Here is a 12,617-nt window from a genome sequence, read left to right as displayed (position 1 = left end):
AAAGATAATGAACAATTTGGTCTTCATTTCCTTATATCTCCTTTCCTTTCCAAGCCAAACCCTAAAAGGGAGTAAAGTTGGCGCATTATGAAAAGAGTGTTATTTTCTAATTATGGCGTCAACTATAGGAAAATAACACTAAATTGCAAATAAATAGCTTCAGGCATCCAAAAAGACTCTAGAAGGTGAGAATCATGTAGCAAAGTTCAAGACCTTTCCAACGAGCTATAACACATAGGCATATCAACCCAGATGAAGCCAGAAATCCCTTATTACTCCGAAATGACTAAATACATAGCCTTATTTTAATTTATTTAATCGCAAACTTAGGAAATATTTAAATATATTAAAATATCTCCAGATATCCAATAATAGCCCAAAATGACCAAACAATCATGAATATAACTGTCACCTATCTGTGACCGATGCCGGAAAAGTTGAACTAACTGGCAGTCCCATCCCTAAAATCTAGGGATGCTCCAAGAAACTAGGAAACACACCCAAACTTCCTGAAACTGAAACCATGACATGGTCCCGTGGAACCTCCAATATGGGAACTGTCACACCCTCCTAAAAAATAGGGAATCTCCCTAAAATCAAGGAACTGCTCCAAATGGCCCTCAAACTGCCTGTAAAGCCAAAATCCAATCACTATATGAACTGAATGAGTCCCAATCAACCTTTGTTAGCCTACGAGACTCCAATGATAGGCCAACTCCTCTGTCTCTGACGTCCACTCTAGAAAGGGGACATGACAATCCTCCCCTCTCGGAGTTGCTTGCCCACAAGCAACTGAAACACCAATCCTCCACCATCCCAAATAAGACGTAAACAAATCATTGCATGTAACTGTTGCTCATCTCTGATATAAACAACATGCAATACCCCGGTCTGGAATGGCTCCTCAAAATGCTGAAGCACCTGTGTTGTCAAATCAACACTGCCTGGGTCATAGAGCGAAGCATAGCTCCCATTGAATACCTCAAGAGAGCAATGGAAAACTATATCATCTCCATAGATCAAATATCCATAAATGCCAAGATCACTAGTGTGTCTGTGATCACCAACATGCATAACATCCGTCATAATATCCAATGAATGCCAATCCATGGAAGACCCTCTGTGATCTGACCCCATCTAACACAAGTGACACACAACTGCCACACACTGTTGCTGATGTGCCGGAAGATCTAATGTCAACTCACTAGACAATGTATAATACTGACTAAAATCATCACTGTCCAGGCTGGCATCTAAAAATATTTAATCACCAACCAGCAATGAAACAATCACCCTGTCTAGAGAATCAGGTGAAACTGCCACATCAACTGGCTCAAAGTACTCACTAAGAGTAACATCACATAACTCATCCACGTCAGCTATCTGATGACAATCAACCTATGGATCAACTGTCGTCCCACTCTGCTCAATAAATTGAGATGAATAGTGAGTAAACTCCAGCTCCATCGTCGTGAAATTCCGAACATACCGTCCAAGTGTCAACAACCACTGTACACCCACGACTACATCTATACATCTAAAGTGAAGCAAACCATGTAGGATCCACGAAAGAAAGGTACTACACATATCTATACCATGATCCCACACAAACCACCTGTAGGACATAAACTGCTCCTGCTGCTCTCCTCTGATATAAATGCCATATAATCTTAATATCTGGAGCAACATACTATAATCCCTATAAGATGCTGTATCAAATGAATCAACACCTGGATCGCAAATAAAACTAAATCCACATCCATCTGTCATGAAGAGACAATGATAGTAAGAGGCATCCTCGATACTGTGTCTCTCTACAGCCACTGTGAAACTCTCACACCTGTGATAACCATCCACAACAACACACCTACTAATCCATGCATCATCCTTCCCCGATGATCCTGGATGAAGTCTCTATGTCAAGGAGATGAAAAACTCTGACGGTCGCTGCCCATCATAACGGTTGATTGTTTGCTGATCCCGCAAACAATCCATCCCAAACTGCTGGATCAAGTGCCTACAATCAATAACTCTATCCTCTGAAGATGGGAGAGCACTATCGCAACACGGATAGTATAAGTCCCGAACCAACTCACATCTGCGAGCCATTCAATCATCTACAATCGGACTAAAAGAGAAATGAAGTGCACTCCTTGCGAGGTAATCTAAATGGACTCTCGTAAGCTCGCTCAATGGCTCTGTGTCATAATCTTGTCCATCAAACTCATCATCACTCCCACTGCTCTCAAACCATGAATCCGAAGACAACTCATATGTCTGAGATCCAAAATCCAAAATACACCTCAACTGAGCACTGTGGCTCTGCGGTGAAACATATTGGTTTCCCTTGTTAGCTGTAAGAGGTGTAAAAGAAGATTTGCTTTCCAGAGAAGGAAACAAGTCAACAGGAGTAATATCGTGAGTCAAATCACAACTCTCTGGTGAATCTCGTAGTGTCACAGTAGAACACTGTTCTGTATCTATCGCTGATGATGTCTGTGCCACTCTCAATCTATCAGAAAGCTCTTCCAATCTGGAGTTCGCTTCCTGAAGGGACAACTGGGTATCCTCCCATGCAACAACAGTCGCCTCAAGCTCCTGAGAGAGGATATCAACTTCCTCCTCTTCCCTCAACAAAGCACCATAACTAATAAAATCCCTCTGAAGGAGATAATCTCGGTCAGCCACTAACTATAAATACTCATGCTTCAGTATCCCAATGGCTCCATAAAGAGCATGAAACTCTGGTAAGGAAAAATCACTACTGCCCTGCTCATCAATCATGAGGGTGCTCCAACTATGTGTAGCCAACAACTGGCGAGCGACATCGAAATGCTCAATAACTGTGTCTATGCTCCTGTCATCAACCTTGAGTTGTCCAATCAGGTGATGAGGAGTCCGAGAATGTTGGCTCTCCTATAACTATACAAACTCAAAATCTACATTGTGGAAAGAAGTTGTATCTATATCCTGTACCTCTCTGTAGTCAACATCGTGTATGCACTCGGCCATGGATACAACCTCATCCAAAGTACTGCTGCTCTGTGCCTCTAAGAACACCACATCCGTCAACGATGATACTGCTGAAAATGCACTGTCATCACTCTCTTCTGCATCCCATGTGTCTGCACAACCCACTGGCTCACGATCCTGGGGTCCAATGCTACTAAGAGAACATACTAGGCTGGATTATAAGGTCTGATCTATAAAATCAGAATCATCATGATATGAGTTCTCAACATTCAAAGCATCATTGGTACCCGAATTTTGAATACCTTCATGTGACAGCCCATTGGCACCATCTTGTACAAGTGTAGACATTGATACCTCAAGCTGATGCAAAGGTACCTCACTGCTGTCATGAAAATCAGAATTGATAACCTCTAACTCAGTTGCCTCTTGGGAAATCCCCTGCACGGAAGGTGAGGACAATTCATTATCCAAAGTTGTCCTAATGTCTCCTTGAGTTGAATCTAACAAAACCATCACATAAATTCTTGTCCCACTCATCGGAACTTGAGGGCACCAAAACATTCTTATGTAGAGGTATATTACCCCTAAATGAAAGTTCTTTGTCCATTCCTAATTCCTGCACCCTTGATTCTTCTTTCCTTCTTTGCCACTGATCTGAACTTGTAGCTACCAAGTTATCTTCGTCTGCTCCGGGTACACCCATAAATTGTGTGAAGGAAAGGAGCTCACGTAGCATCTTAGGAAGAGAACAATACTGATGATAGCTGCTCATAACTGTATCATTAAATATCTTGGCAGGAGGCATCCTACTTTTACGTGTTGGAGAAGATGAAACTTTTGAGTGCCCAATTTTTAGTTCTAGCCATGGTATTTACCTGTAACTAAACTGATATCCCAACGGATCCCGGAGATCAAAATAAAGTTTGTTCTCCACAATTTTGGGACTTTGGCCAACGTATTGTCTTACCAGTTGTCAACTATAAGCATAAATGTGTAGGTTGACAACTACCCAGTTGCTGATATGAATTATCAAAACCTTCTATCCAATACCCAGATGTGACAATTTCTCATAAACCCTACAGGCTGGCAGGATGTAGGCTCTGATACCACTGAAAGATCCCTGATGGATCCCCTTGCTGATCTGCTGTAGTTTTTAAATTAATAAACTATATTTTCCTGTGATTCCTTTGATGGTTTTAGAGAATAGACAGAAGTTGCAGAAGGTTTGTTTCTTTTTGTGTTTTTTGATAGTTTTCAAACAAGTAATGAATAATGAACAGTAAACATGAAGGAGACTGAAAATAAATAAGAACATACAACCAAATTCAGAATTGCTACAAGCTGTACCAGACAAATTGCTGATTTGTAAAACCAAATAATAATTCCAATGCAGATCCAAGGAACTTACATCCAACAATGATGCCAAAATGAAAGGTGAATAGTGATCATAAATCAAGAATACCTCTAAGGCTGAATACATGCATTCCTTACGTTCCACGTGGGATGTACCTGCTGCAAATGGCGGCCCTAAGGCTGCAAGGATCACGCCCAAGCTGAAGAATCAATCTGCCATGCTGAAACCCTTACTCTGCAACCCGAATCCACAATGAAGAATGGTGTACTCAATCTCTGTCAACAATGCACTCTGCCTAAAGAATCCAATGCCAATAACTGCTAAGGGCTACGTCCCAGCCAGTCCAGATCTTGGGGTTTGCGTCCCAGATGAAGAACCACCCACTCAGAGCTAGTTCGCAAAAATAAGTTTGATTGTGTAAAAAGATAATGAACAATTTGGTCTTCATTTCCTTATATCTCCTTTCCTTTCCAAGCCAAACCCTAAAAGGGAGTAAAGTTGGCGCATTATGAAAAGAGTGTTATTTTCTAATTTTGGCGTCAACTATAGGAAAATAACACTAAATTGCAAATAAATAGCTTCAGGCATCCAAAAAGACTCCAGAAGGTGAGAATCATGTAGCAAAGTTCAAGACCTTTCCAAGGAGCAATAACACATAGGCATATCAACCCAGATGAAGCCAGAAATCCCTTATTACTCCGAAATGACTAAATACATAGCCTTATTTTAATTTATTTAATCGCAAACTTAGGAAATATTTAAATATATTAAAATATCTCCAAATATCCAATAATAGCCCAAAATGACCAAACAATCATGAATATAACTTTGTCACCTATCTGTGACCGATGCCGGAAAAGTTGAACTAACTGGCAGTCCCATCCCTAAAATCTAGGGATGCTCCTAGAAACTAGGAAACACACCCAAACTTCCTGAAACTGAAACCATGACATGGTCCCGTGGAACCTCCAATATGGTAACTGCCACAACCTCCTAAAAAATAGGGAATCTCCCTAAAATCAAGGAACTGCTCCAAATGGCCCTCAAACTACTTGTAAAGCCAAAATCCAGTCGCTATATGCACTAAATGAGTCCCAATCAACCTCTGTTAGCCTACGAGACTCCAATGATAGGCCAACTCCTCTGTCTCTGATGTCCACTCTAGAAAGGGGACATGACAGCCAGCTACTAAGTGCTTCCTATAAACTATCTGAAGCATAGTCCATAGACTTGGACTTAGAGAGTACTCGACAAGCCCAAAATTTTCAACTTGGCAAATAATCAACAAAAACTCGACAACCTAGTACAAAAAATTAATATTTCTTTAAAACCATATTTTTTTGCAAAATTCAATTACAAAATGTATTAAATTTAAAATTGACATCTTCAAAGAGAAAATGCATGGTTTAATAGGCAAACAAATTGCAAAAACGTGTTTTAACTAGCATTTTACCCGTGTTGGCATTTTTACCCACGGTTTTCCTATGTCTATAAAAAATCGCAAGTTGAACTTGCAAAACTCATTGAGCAAAAAAAAAAGAGTACTTGGCAACTCAAAGAGTACTCGTAGAGTTTGCAAACTATGATCTGAAGTACTCCAATTAAGGCTTGAAGAATTAAATAGATGGTGTTGTGAGCTTGAGGATTATCCCATATATCGAGGAAGCGAAGAGGATCAGGAATTGCATATGCAGAATTTGCCTTGCTCCTTGATCATTCTTCCACTTTCTTCCATCTTAACATAGCAGAAAAAATCAGCAAGGTGCATGAATCCATGGGGACATGATAATGGCGCAAATAAAATGGTGCTTAAATAGAACAAGATAGTTGAGACTAAGTTATGACCAATTTCAAGAGCTTGGAGTGAATTTTTACATGGCCTCAACCTTTGATTTACATGTATGATGTAACTTATAGTTCCCTTGAATAAAACAAGTTCTTCTCTATGTTCCACCAATTTTTGAGGATGCGGGGATGTGGGGACACATTTCGAAGATGGGATTTTTTTAGGCCATTTTTAGGGAGGACAAGGGACAGCTACATGTGTGTGTGTGTGTGGAAATTTCAAATATTCATATGATGATATTGATAAAGCATTCATCATATTGACATATACATTATAGAATCCTTAAAGCACAGAAATAGAGTTTACAGAGAGTTGATCAAATTAATATTTAATTGCTTCCATAATTCATGTCAATGTGCATATGATATAAGATTGGAAAATGGTAATACTCCATACACCAAAATGCCCAAAGGCTACAAGTTTGCCCTACAAATGTCAAAATGACAAAGTCACAAGTGTCAAAACTGTAAAACATGATGATTGAAAGTGTGATGGCTGCCTCTAATCTATGTTGGTTTTTCCAACAGCGCCTTCAAACCCTGCTGCTTTGTCTTTCTAACCTGGCTAAACAAAAATTAATGTAAAAATGGAGTCAAATGCTACTCGTGGAGTGTTATGTTTAGTCATGTTAGGGTTAGAGGGGTGTGGAGGCCACAAACATCATTTAATTTTTTATTTAAAGATGAGAATTTTTTTATGTTTTTTGAGCATTGGAAAAAAGGGTACCACCAACCATCCCCACCAAATTTTCTAGACGTCCACCAATTGGGGATGTTTTGCTTTCATTTTTTTTGTGGATGCCTTGGAAATGAACCCAAGCCATCCACCATCCTCAAGACATCCTCGGAGCAAGGACATGGCCTAAAATCCCCAGGGATGCATCCCCATGTATCCTTGATCTTTCTACTTATGTGTGTCAACAAACATTTTTCAACGAAAAATAAAAATCGTTAACTTATGCTTTCATTGCTTGCTTTCAACAGTCGCCTAACTGATCCCATAAACAAGCCTTGTGCCTCAAAGAATTTTCTTCAAAGCTTCAAGAGATATGCTAATATTATTGTAAACTGTGGCATTGGATTGGCAGTGCCATTACAGTCGTATGGCAATATTCTTTGCATTGCATTGGCCACGCAGTACCATTACAGGCTTGAGCCATTACAACTACAAGTTCATCTTCCAAATATTATTTGAGAATCAATAATAAAAGGTACATGTATAGAAAATCATTGTCTTCCCAACGATTATGTGTTGTAAACTCATGCCAATAGATTGTAAGAGAGATTGGGAAGTACCTGATATTGTCGCTTCTGTGAATTTGCCTATTCTATCTGAAATAAGACACTCAGTGTTATTTCTAAGACATGCAATTTTGATTAGAGAAGCACCATGTTTTTTAACCCCTACACTATTGACATAGTTGTGTTTCCCATGAGAGTGAGTACACTATTGCTTTTTGCCAACAAGCAGCCCCATCAGCCCACTTGGTAGGGTGCCATCCTACCAGTACTGATGCCATTTCACAAACTATCCCTTTACTCATAGCATTAACAAGTCCATGGGATGGGACAATTTACCTCTCCTTGACGTGCACCATCATGATTCTATTAGATGCCCCTTCAATAATGGGATAATTAAACTGCCCATGGGCTTGAGTCATATCCCATAGATTTTTCTTAGAAACACTATACTAAGTTTCAATAGCAAAATATGGCACTGTATACGTATGTACAAAAATCATGAAACTTACAATAAAGGAAACACACCCAAGGTTGATATCACTATCAATAGGACTTTCAAATAAGCCCAATGCCAGTTCACAGTTTTTATCAAACTTTGAACAAATTCAGCTTGTGACTTCACGTGTACAAAAACTGCAACCAACAACAACAATCTTGACCAAAAAAGCATGCTCTCATTATTGGTCTAAAAATTAAAACCATTAAATGGATTATCTCCATTGTTGATGATATGTCCTAATTTCAAATTTAATGGAATAGATGTTTGTACAATTTTTAAAAAGAAAATAGTAACATTGAGAATTTCTTATTCATGAAGAGCACAGGGTTAATAGCATTGTGTTAAGAGTTCCCATCAAAACATAAAGATCTTTAAAGGAATATCAAGAACTGCTATTTCATAAGAGCAAAACAATGTCACTAAAGCATTTATCAAATTTGGTAAACTTTTTTAACATTTTCTTTCTAAAAGTGGTACTTACTGGAAGACAAGTCAAGCTAATTGCCAATTTTACAAGCTCTGGGTCACATGCAATGTCCACATGTGTTGCTCCTCCCTGTCAAATTCAACGTAAGAGCTAAGGAACAAAATGCTAAGATCTATACCAAAGTGATAATATAATAATCCAAAATAGTGTTGTGTAACCTTCACAAAGCAAAGAAATATTTGTAAAACAGTATTCAGATTTCTGGCCAAGACATAGACCTACTGTGAAACTATATGCAGAAAATCAAAAGAATTACTTGAACATTTCAACTTAAAGCAGAGATCCATAGTGAGAAACATGTTCCTTGATAGAATAAAAATATAGATAACAGATTTCAATGATTGATCTCAAGATAAAACATACCATTAAGAAAATGGAAGTCCCTTTCCTCTTCCACAAAGTGCAATATATGTTAGTTACAATAATGTTCTTAATTTCAGAGATTTTGATAGAACTGGTATCGATCTACTTTTCATGTCCCCTTTTTCAAGCAGAGATAATTAGAAGCACCTTAGCCTATTTCCCATAGGCAAAAGGGGATGATGAGGGAAACATTTTTTATTAAATAATAATTTTAGTTGTCCTAGTCACTTAATAAAAGGATTACTTAAAATTTATTTTTAAAAGGTCAATAAAGTGTTGCTAGGATAGAGGGCCAAAACTAAAGCTTTATTAAAGGCTTTTCTAGATGCTTTTAAATAAAGTTTTGGAGGGAAAAGGGAAAAAGAATATAGTATTCAATTATTTCCCTCAAAGAGTATATAAAAAGAGGAAATAGGCATAGAAGAGGAATCATTTATTGCATTGTTATCTAAACCCCTTCTTTGAAGATTGAACCCTTATTTTTAGCTTTTTGCTTATGGACGAAAATCCTTTTAGTATCAAAATTTGGAGGACAAAAACACTCTTATTTATTCAAGAAGTTCCATTCAGGAATTGCCGTAGTGCTGAAAACATGCAATTTGTGTTGGTTTCAAAAAATAATTTGAAAGTAATTTTCAAATTTCAGTTTGGATTCTGGTTTTTGTAATTTGGTGAGTAAATATACCAGTGAGTTTATAAATATTATATTTATTATTTGTGTGGGGTGTTTCCAAAATATTTTATGTTATATGATACTACTGACAAATATTGTAATGTACCCAACCATACGGTACCCAAATTTCCACTTCACGCCACGTACCATTGAGATGTACCGGCGCTCTCTTACGGCACACTACCCGAGGGCAAAGTACCCAATGGAAATACCCGAGGGCAAAGTACTCGAGGGAAGTATACCCGAGGGCAATTACCGAGGGCAATACCCGAGGGCAAAGTACCCGAGGGAAGTATACTCGAGGGAAAAGTACCTGAGGGAAGTATACCCCATGGAAGTACCCAAGGGAAATTACCGAGGGAAGCACTAGAGGGCAAAGTACCTTCGACACCTTCAGCCCTCAATCAATGGCACTTGACACCCTTCAGCTCCGGATGTAAAGTTCCACTCGTACGGAAAGTAGGTCGCACACTTCGTACGACAATATTACTTCCACTAAAGGATCCAACCATAGATAATTCCCTTGTCGATAAGATTATTGCAGATATGGGAATGAATTGTCAACACAAAGTATACACCAACGACATTGAATGGCCAAGAACTAGATATTTGTAATTATATTCCACATGGTAGAGATAGATCCGACAATGAAGTACAAAGTGAAATATCAAAAATGATATCTCCAACAACAGACTAGGGTGGTTGCTAACCACCGAAATTGCGATTACAGAATAGGGAGGATCTTGCACCTCCAAAACTACAACAGTGCCAAACTCCAATTGGAATTCGCAGATACAAAGAAAATATAAAATTCACCATGCCTACAACTATGCCAAACTCGGCCTTATAAATGGGCTCCGGGAAGTTTCCCGAAGGAGTACAAGCAGGTCGACAATAGTTTATTATTTTAATAATTTGGGCCCCTTTATTTAATAATTAAATAAGTCCTTATGATATTATTTAAAATTTAGGACCACTTAATTAATTAACTTAATTAAGTCACTTTATTAAAATTGGGGACATTACAGTCCTCGCAGCCCAAAGATTGATTGCCCTCAAGCAATCCGTAACTATCTACCATCTGACAAACTCCGAGATCCCAGACCATGCGTGGATACTGGTAGCCATATCTGCTGAAAGCTTGATGCCGCACCATGACTAGGAGCACCACCTGCAAATCCCCAATCAGCTTGCGCTGCTCCACTCTGATATAAACATTGCCCTGCTCAGAGTTGAGGAATAACTCATCAAAATCTGTAGTATCCCTACTAGTTAGAGATCATTATCTTGCAACAGATTGTTAGAACACAACAAAAAAATATAGATAACTAATCTAATGCAATTAAAGTTCAATTACACCATTAACACTAATTTCAATTCTTAAAAAGGATACGAGTGCAGCAATGGGACATGTCCTTAGGCGGCTATGGGGCTCGCCTTCTTGGAACCCATCTTGGTTCCAAGCCATATCAGGAAATCGAAGGTTATTTCGATTCCTGTCTTGGATGTAATTTCTTACACCCAAGCCATCCAGGAAATCGAAGGTTAATTCGATTCCTGTCTTGGACGTAATTTCTTACACCCAAGCCATCCAAGGAAGACCCTATGTCAATTCCTTGCCTTGGATGATGCATCTCATCATCCAAGTCCTCAGAGGAGACCGGCCAGATCCGTCTCTTCTTGGATGAACTTAGTCAACCAAGCCATATATATGCATATAGATATTCAGTATATATACTGCCCTAGGGATTATCATAATCCCTCCCTTAGACTAAGGGAGTTTCCTCCCTATAGCCTCCAACATGTAATCACATTTATAATACATTTTTGCATTTTATTACTATTTTCCATTCCATAATCCACATTTACATATTCCTGATTTAACATGTATTCCCTAACATATATTCATAAAAATGTTCATTAACCAATATTCACATTTATTTCTTAACATATATTCCTACTATTCATTGATATGTATTTATTACTTATGTTCATACATATTCATTAACATATGTATTAAAATATTCATTTAACATATGTAATAAAATGTTCATTATTTATATTCGTTAATATATATATTAAAATATTTATTATATTTATTAGCCTTTGTAATGATTCTAGATATACATACGTATTCTACCTGGGTACCTATCTTTATTAATATATTCATATAAATAAACATTAGTGATACATGTAATCATAAATATGCACTAGTATATATGTGTGTGTGGGGTACACACGTCCACACACATATATATCTTATGACCCTTACCCTTCTTACCTGTCTGCAGATCGAAGTTGATGTAGGCATTCGCAATCTGCAATTGTCGTTTGTAGACGGGAGTCCTTGTTTGCCTCGAGCCTTCCTTGCTTCCGCAGTGGCCGTTTCTAGACTTCCCTATTTCCTCCCCATGTGCCTCCCCCTTTCCCTTTCTCTGCGGTGATCCTCCCTTAATATCCCGTGGAGGGGAAGGGTCGCATCCCCCCACGGGGTTCCTTCTGCAGGAAGGGGTGTGGCGATGGTCGCAGCCCAGGCTGCAACCCTCGTCCCACCACTTCCCGCGGGGAGGGGCCACCATGGAGTTAGCTCTCCACGTGGGGGGGGTTGCCTCCACGTAAATATACTTTTACGCAGTTTACTTTGTCCACTCTTTGCTCCATTTAACATGTGTTAATATTAAGTATTACATTATTTGATTTTCTTATTATTTAATAATTCATATTTCCATCTTGTAATATATTTAAATATATTAATATTTTTTAATAGTTTATTTTATATATTAATTTCATTTAATATATTAGTATTATTTATTAACATATATTGAATAATTGACTTTATCACATTTCGAGTATAAATATTAATATATTTATTAATTAAATAATTTATTTAATAAGTAAATAAATTTCAAAATAATCATTTGTTAATCATTATATTAATCAATAGTAATACTTGCCTCATTTAGGATATATATATACCAATCAAGGAGGGGACATGACAATCCATCCTTCCCGAAATCGCTTGTCCTCAAGCAACTAACAATTTTCTCGAACTAAATCATCTCTCAATAAAAATACAAGGTATACATATGTAAAGGTATGAAACACATGAAGTTTTATGCACAATACCTGTATTCACCATATACGGAAATACACATGGTTATGAGTACATTCAAGGTGTGCA

General features: G+C 38.0%; 1 protein-coding gene across 1 annotated transcript in view; it reads right to left on the bottom strand.

The window, feature by feature from the left end:
- LOC131064846 (uncharacterized protein ycf23) overlaps positions 1–12,617 on the bottom strand; it is a 189,738-nt gene that overhangs the window by 118,231 nt on the left and 58,890 nt on the right. Inside the window, exon 3 of the mRNA XM_057999142.2 lies at positions 8,395–8,469. Coding sequence (XP_057855125.1) covers positions 8,395–8,469 — 75 coding nt within the window. The remainder of the gene's footprint in view (positions 1–8,394; positions 8,470–12,617) is intronic.

This window comes from Cryptomeria japonica, chromosome 1 (genome assembly GCF_030272615.1).
Source record: "Cryptomeria japonica chromosome 1, Sugi_1.0, whole genome shotgun sequence".
NCBI lineage: Eukaryota > Viridiplantae > Streptophyta > Pinopsida > Cupressales > Cupressaceae > Cryptomeria > Cryptomeria japonica.
This window is presented reverse-complemented; position numbering and strand designations above follow the sequence as displayed.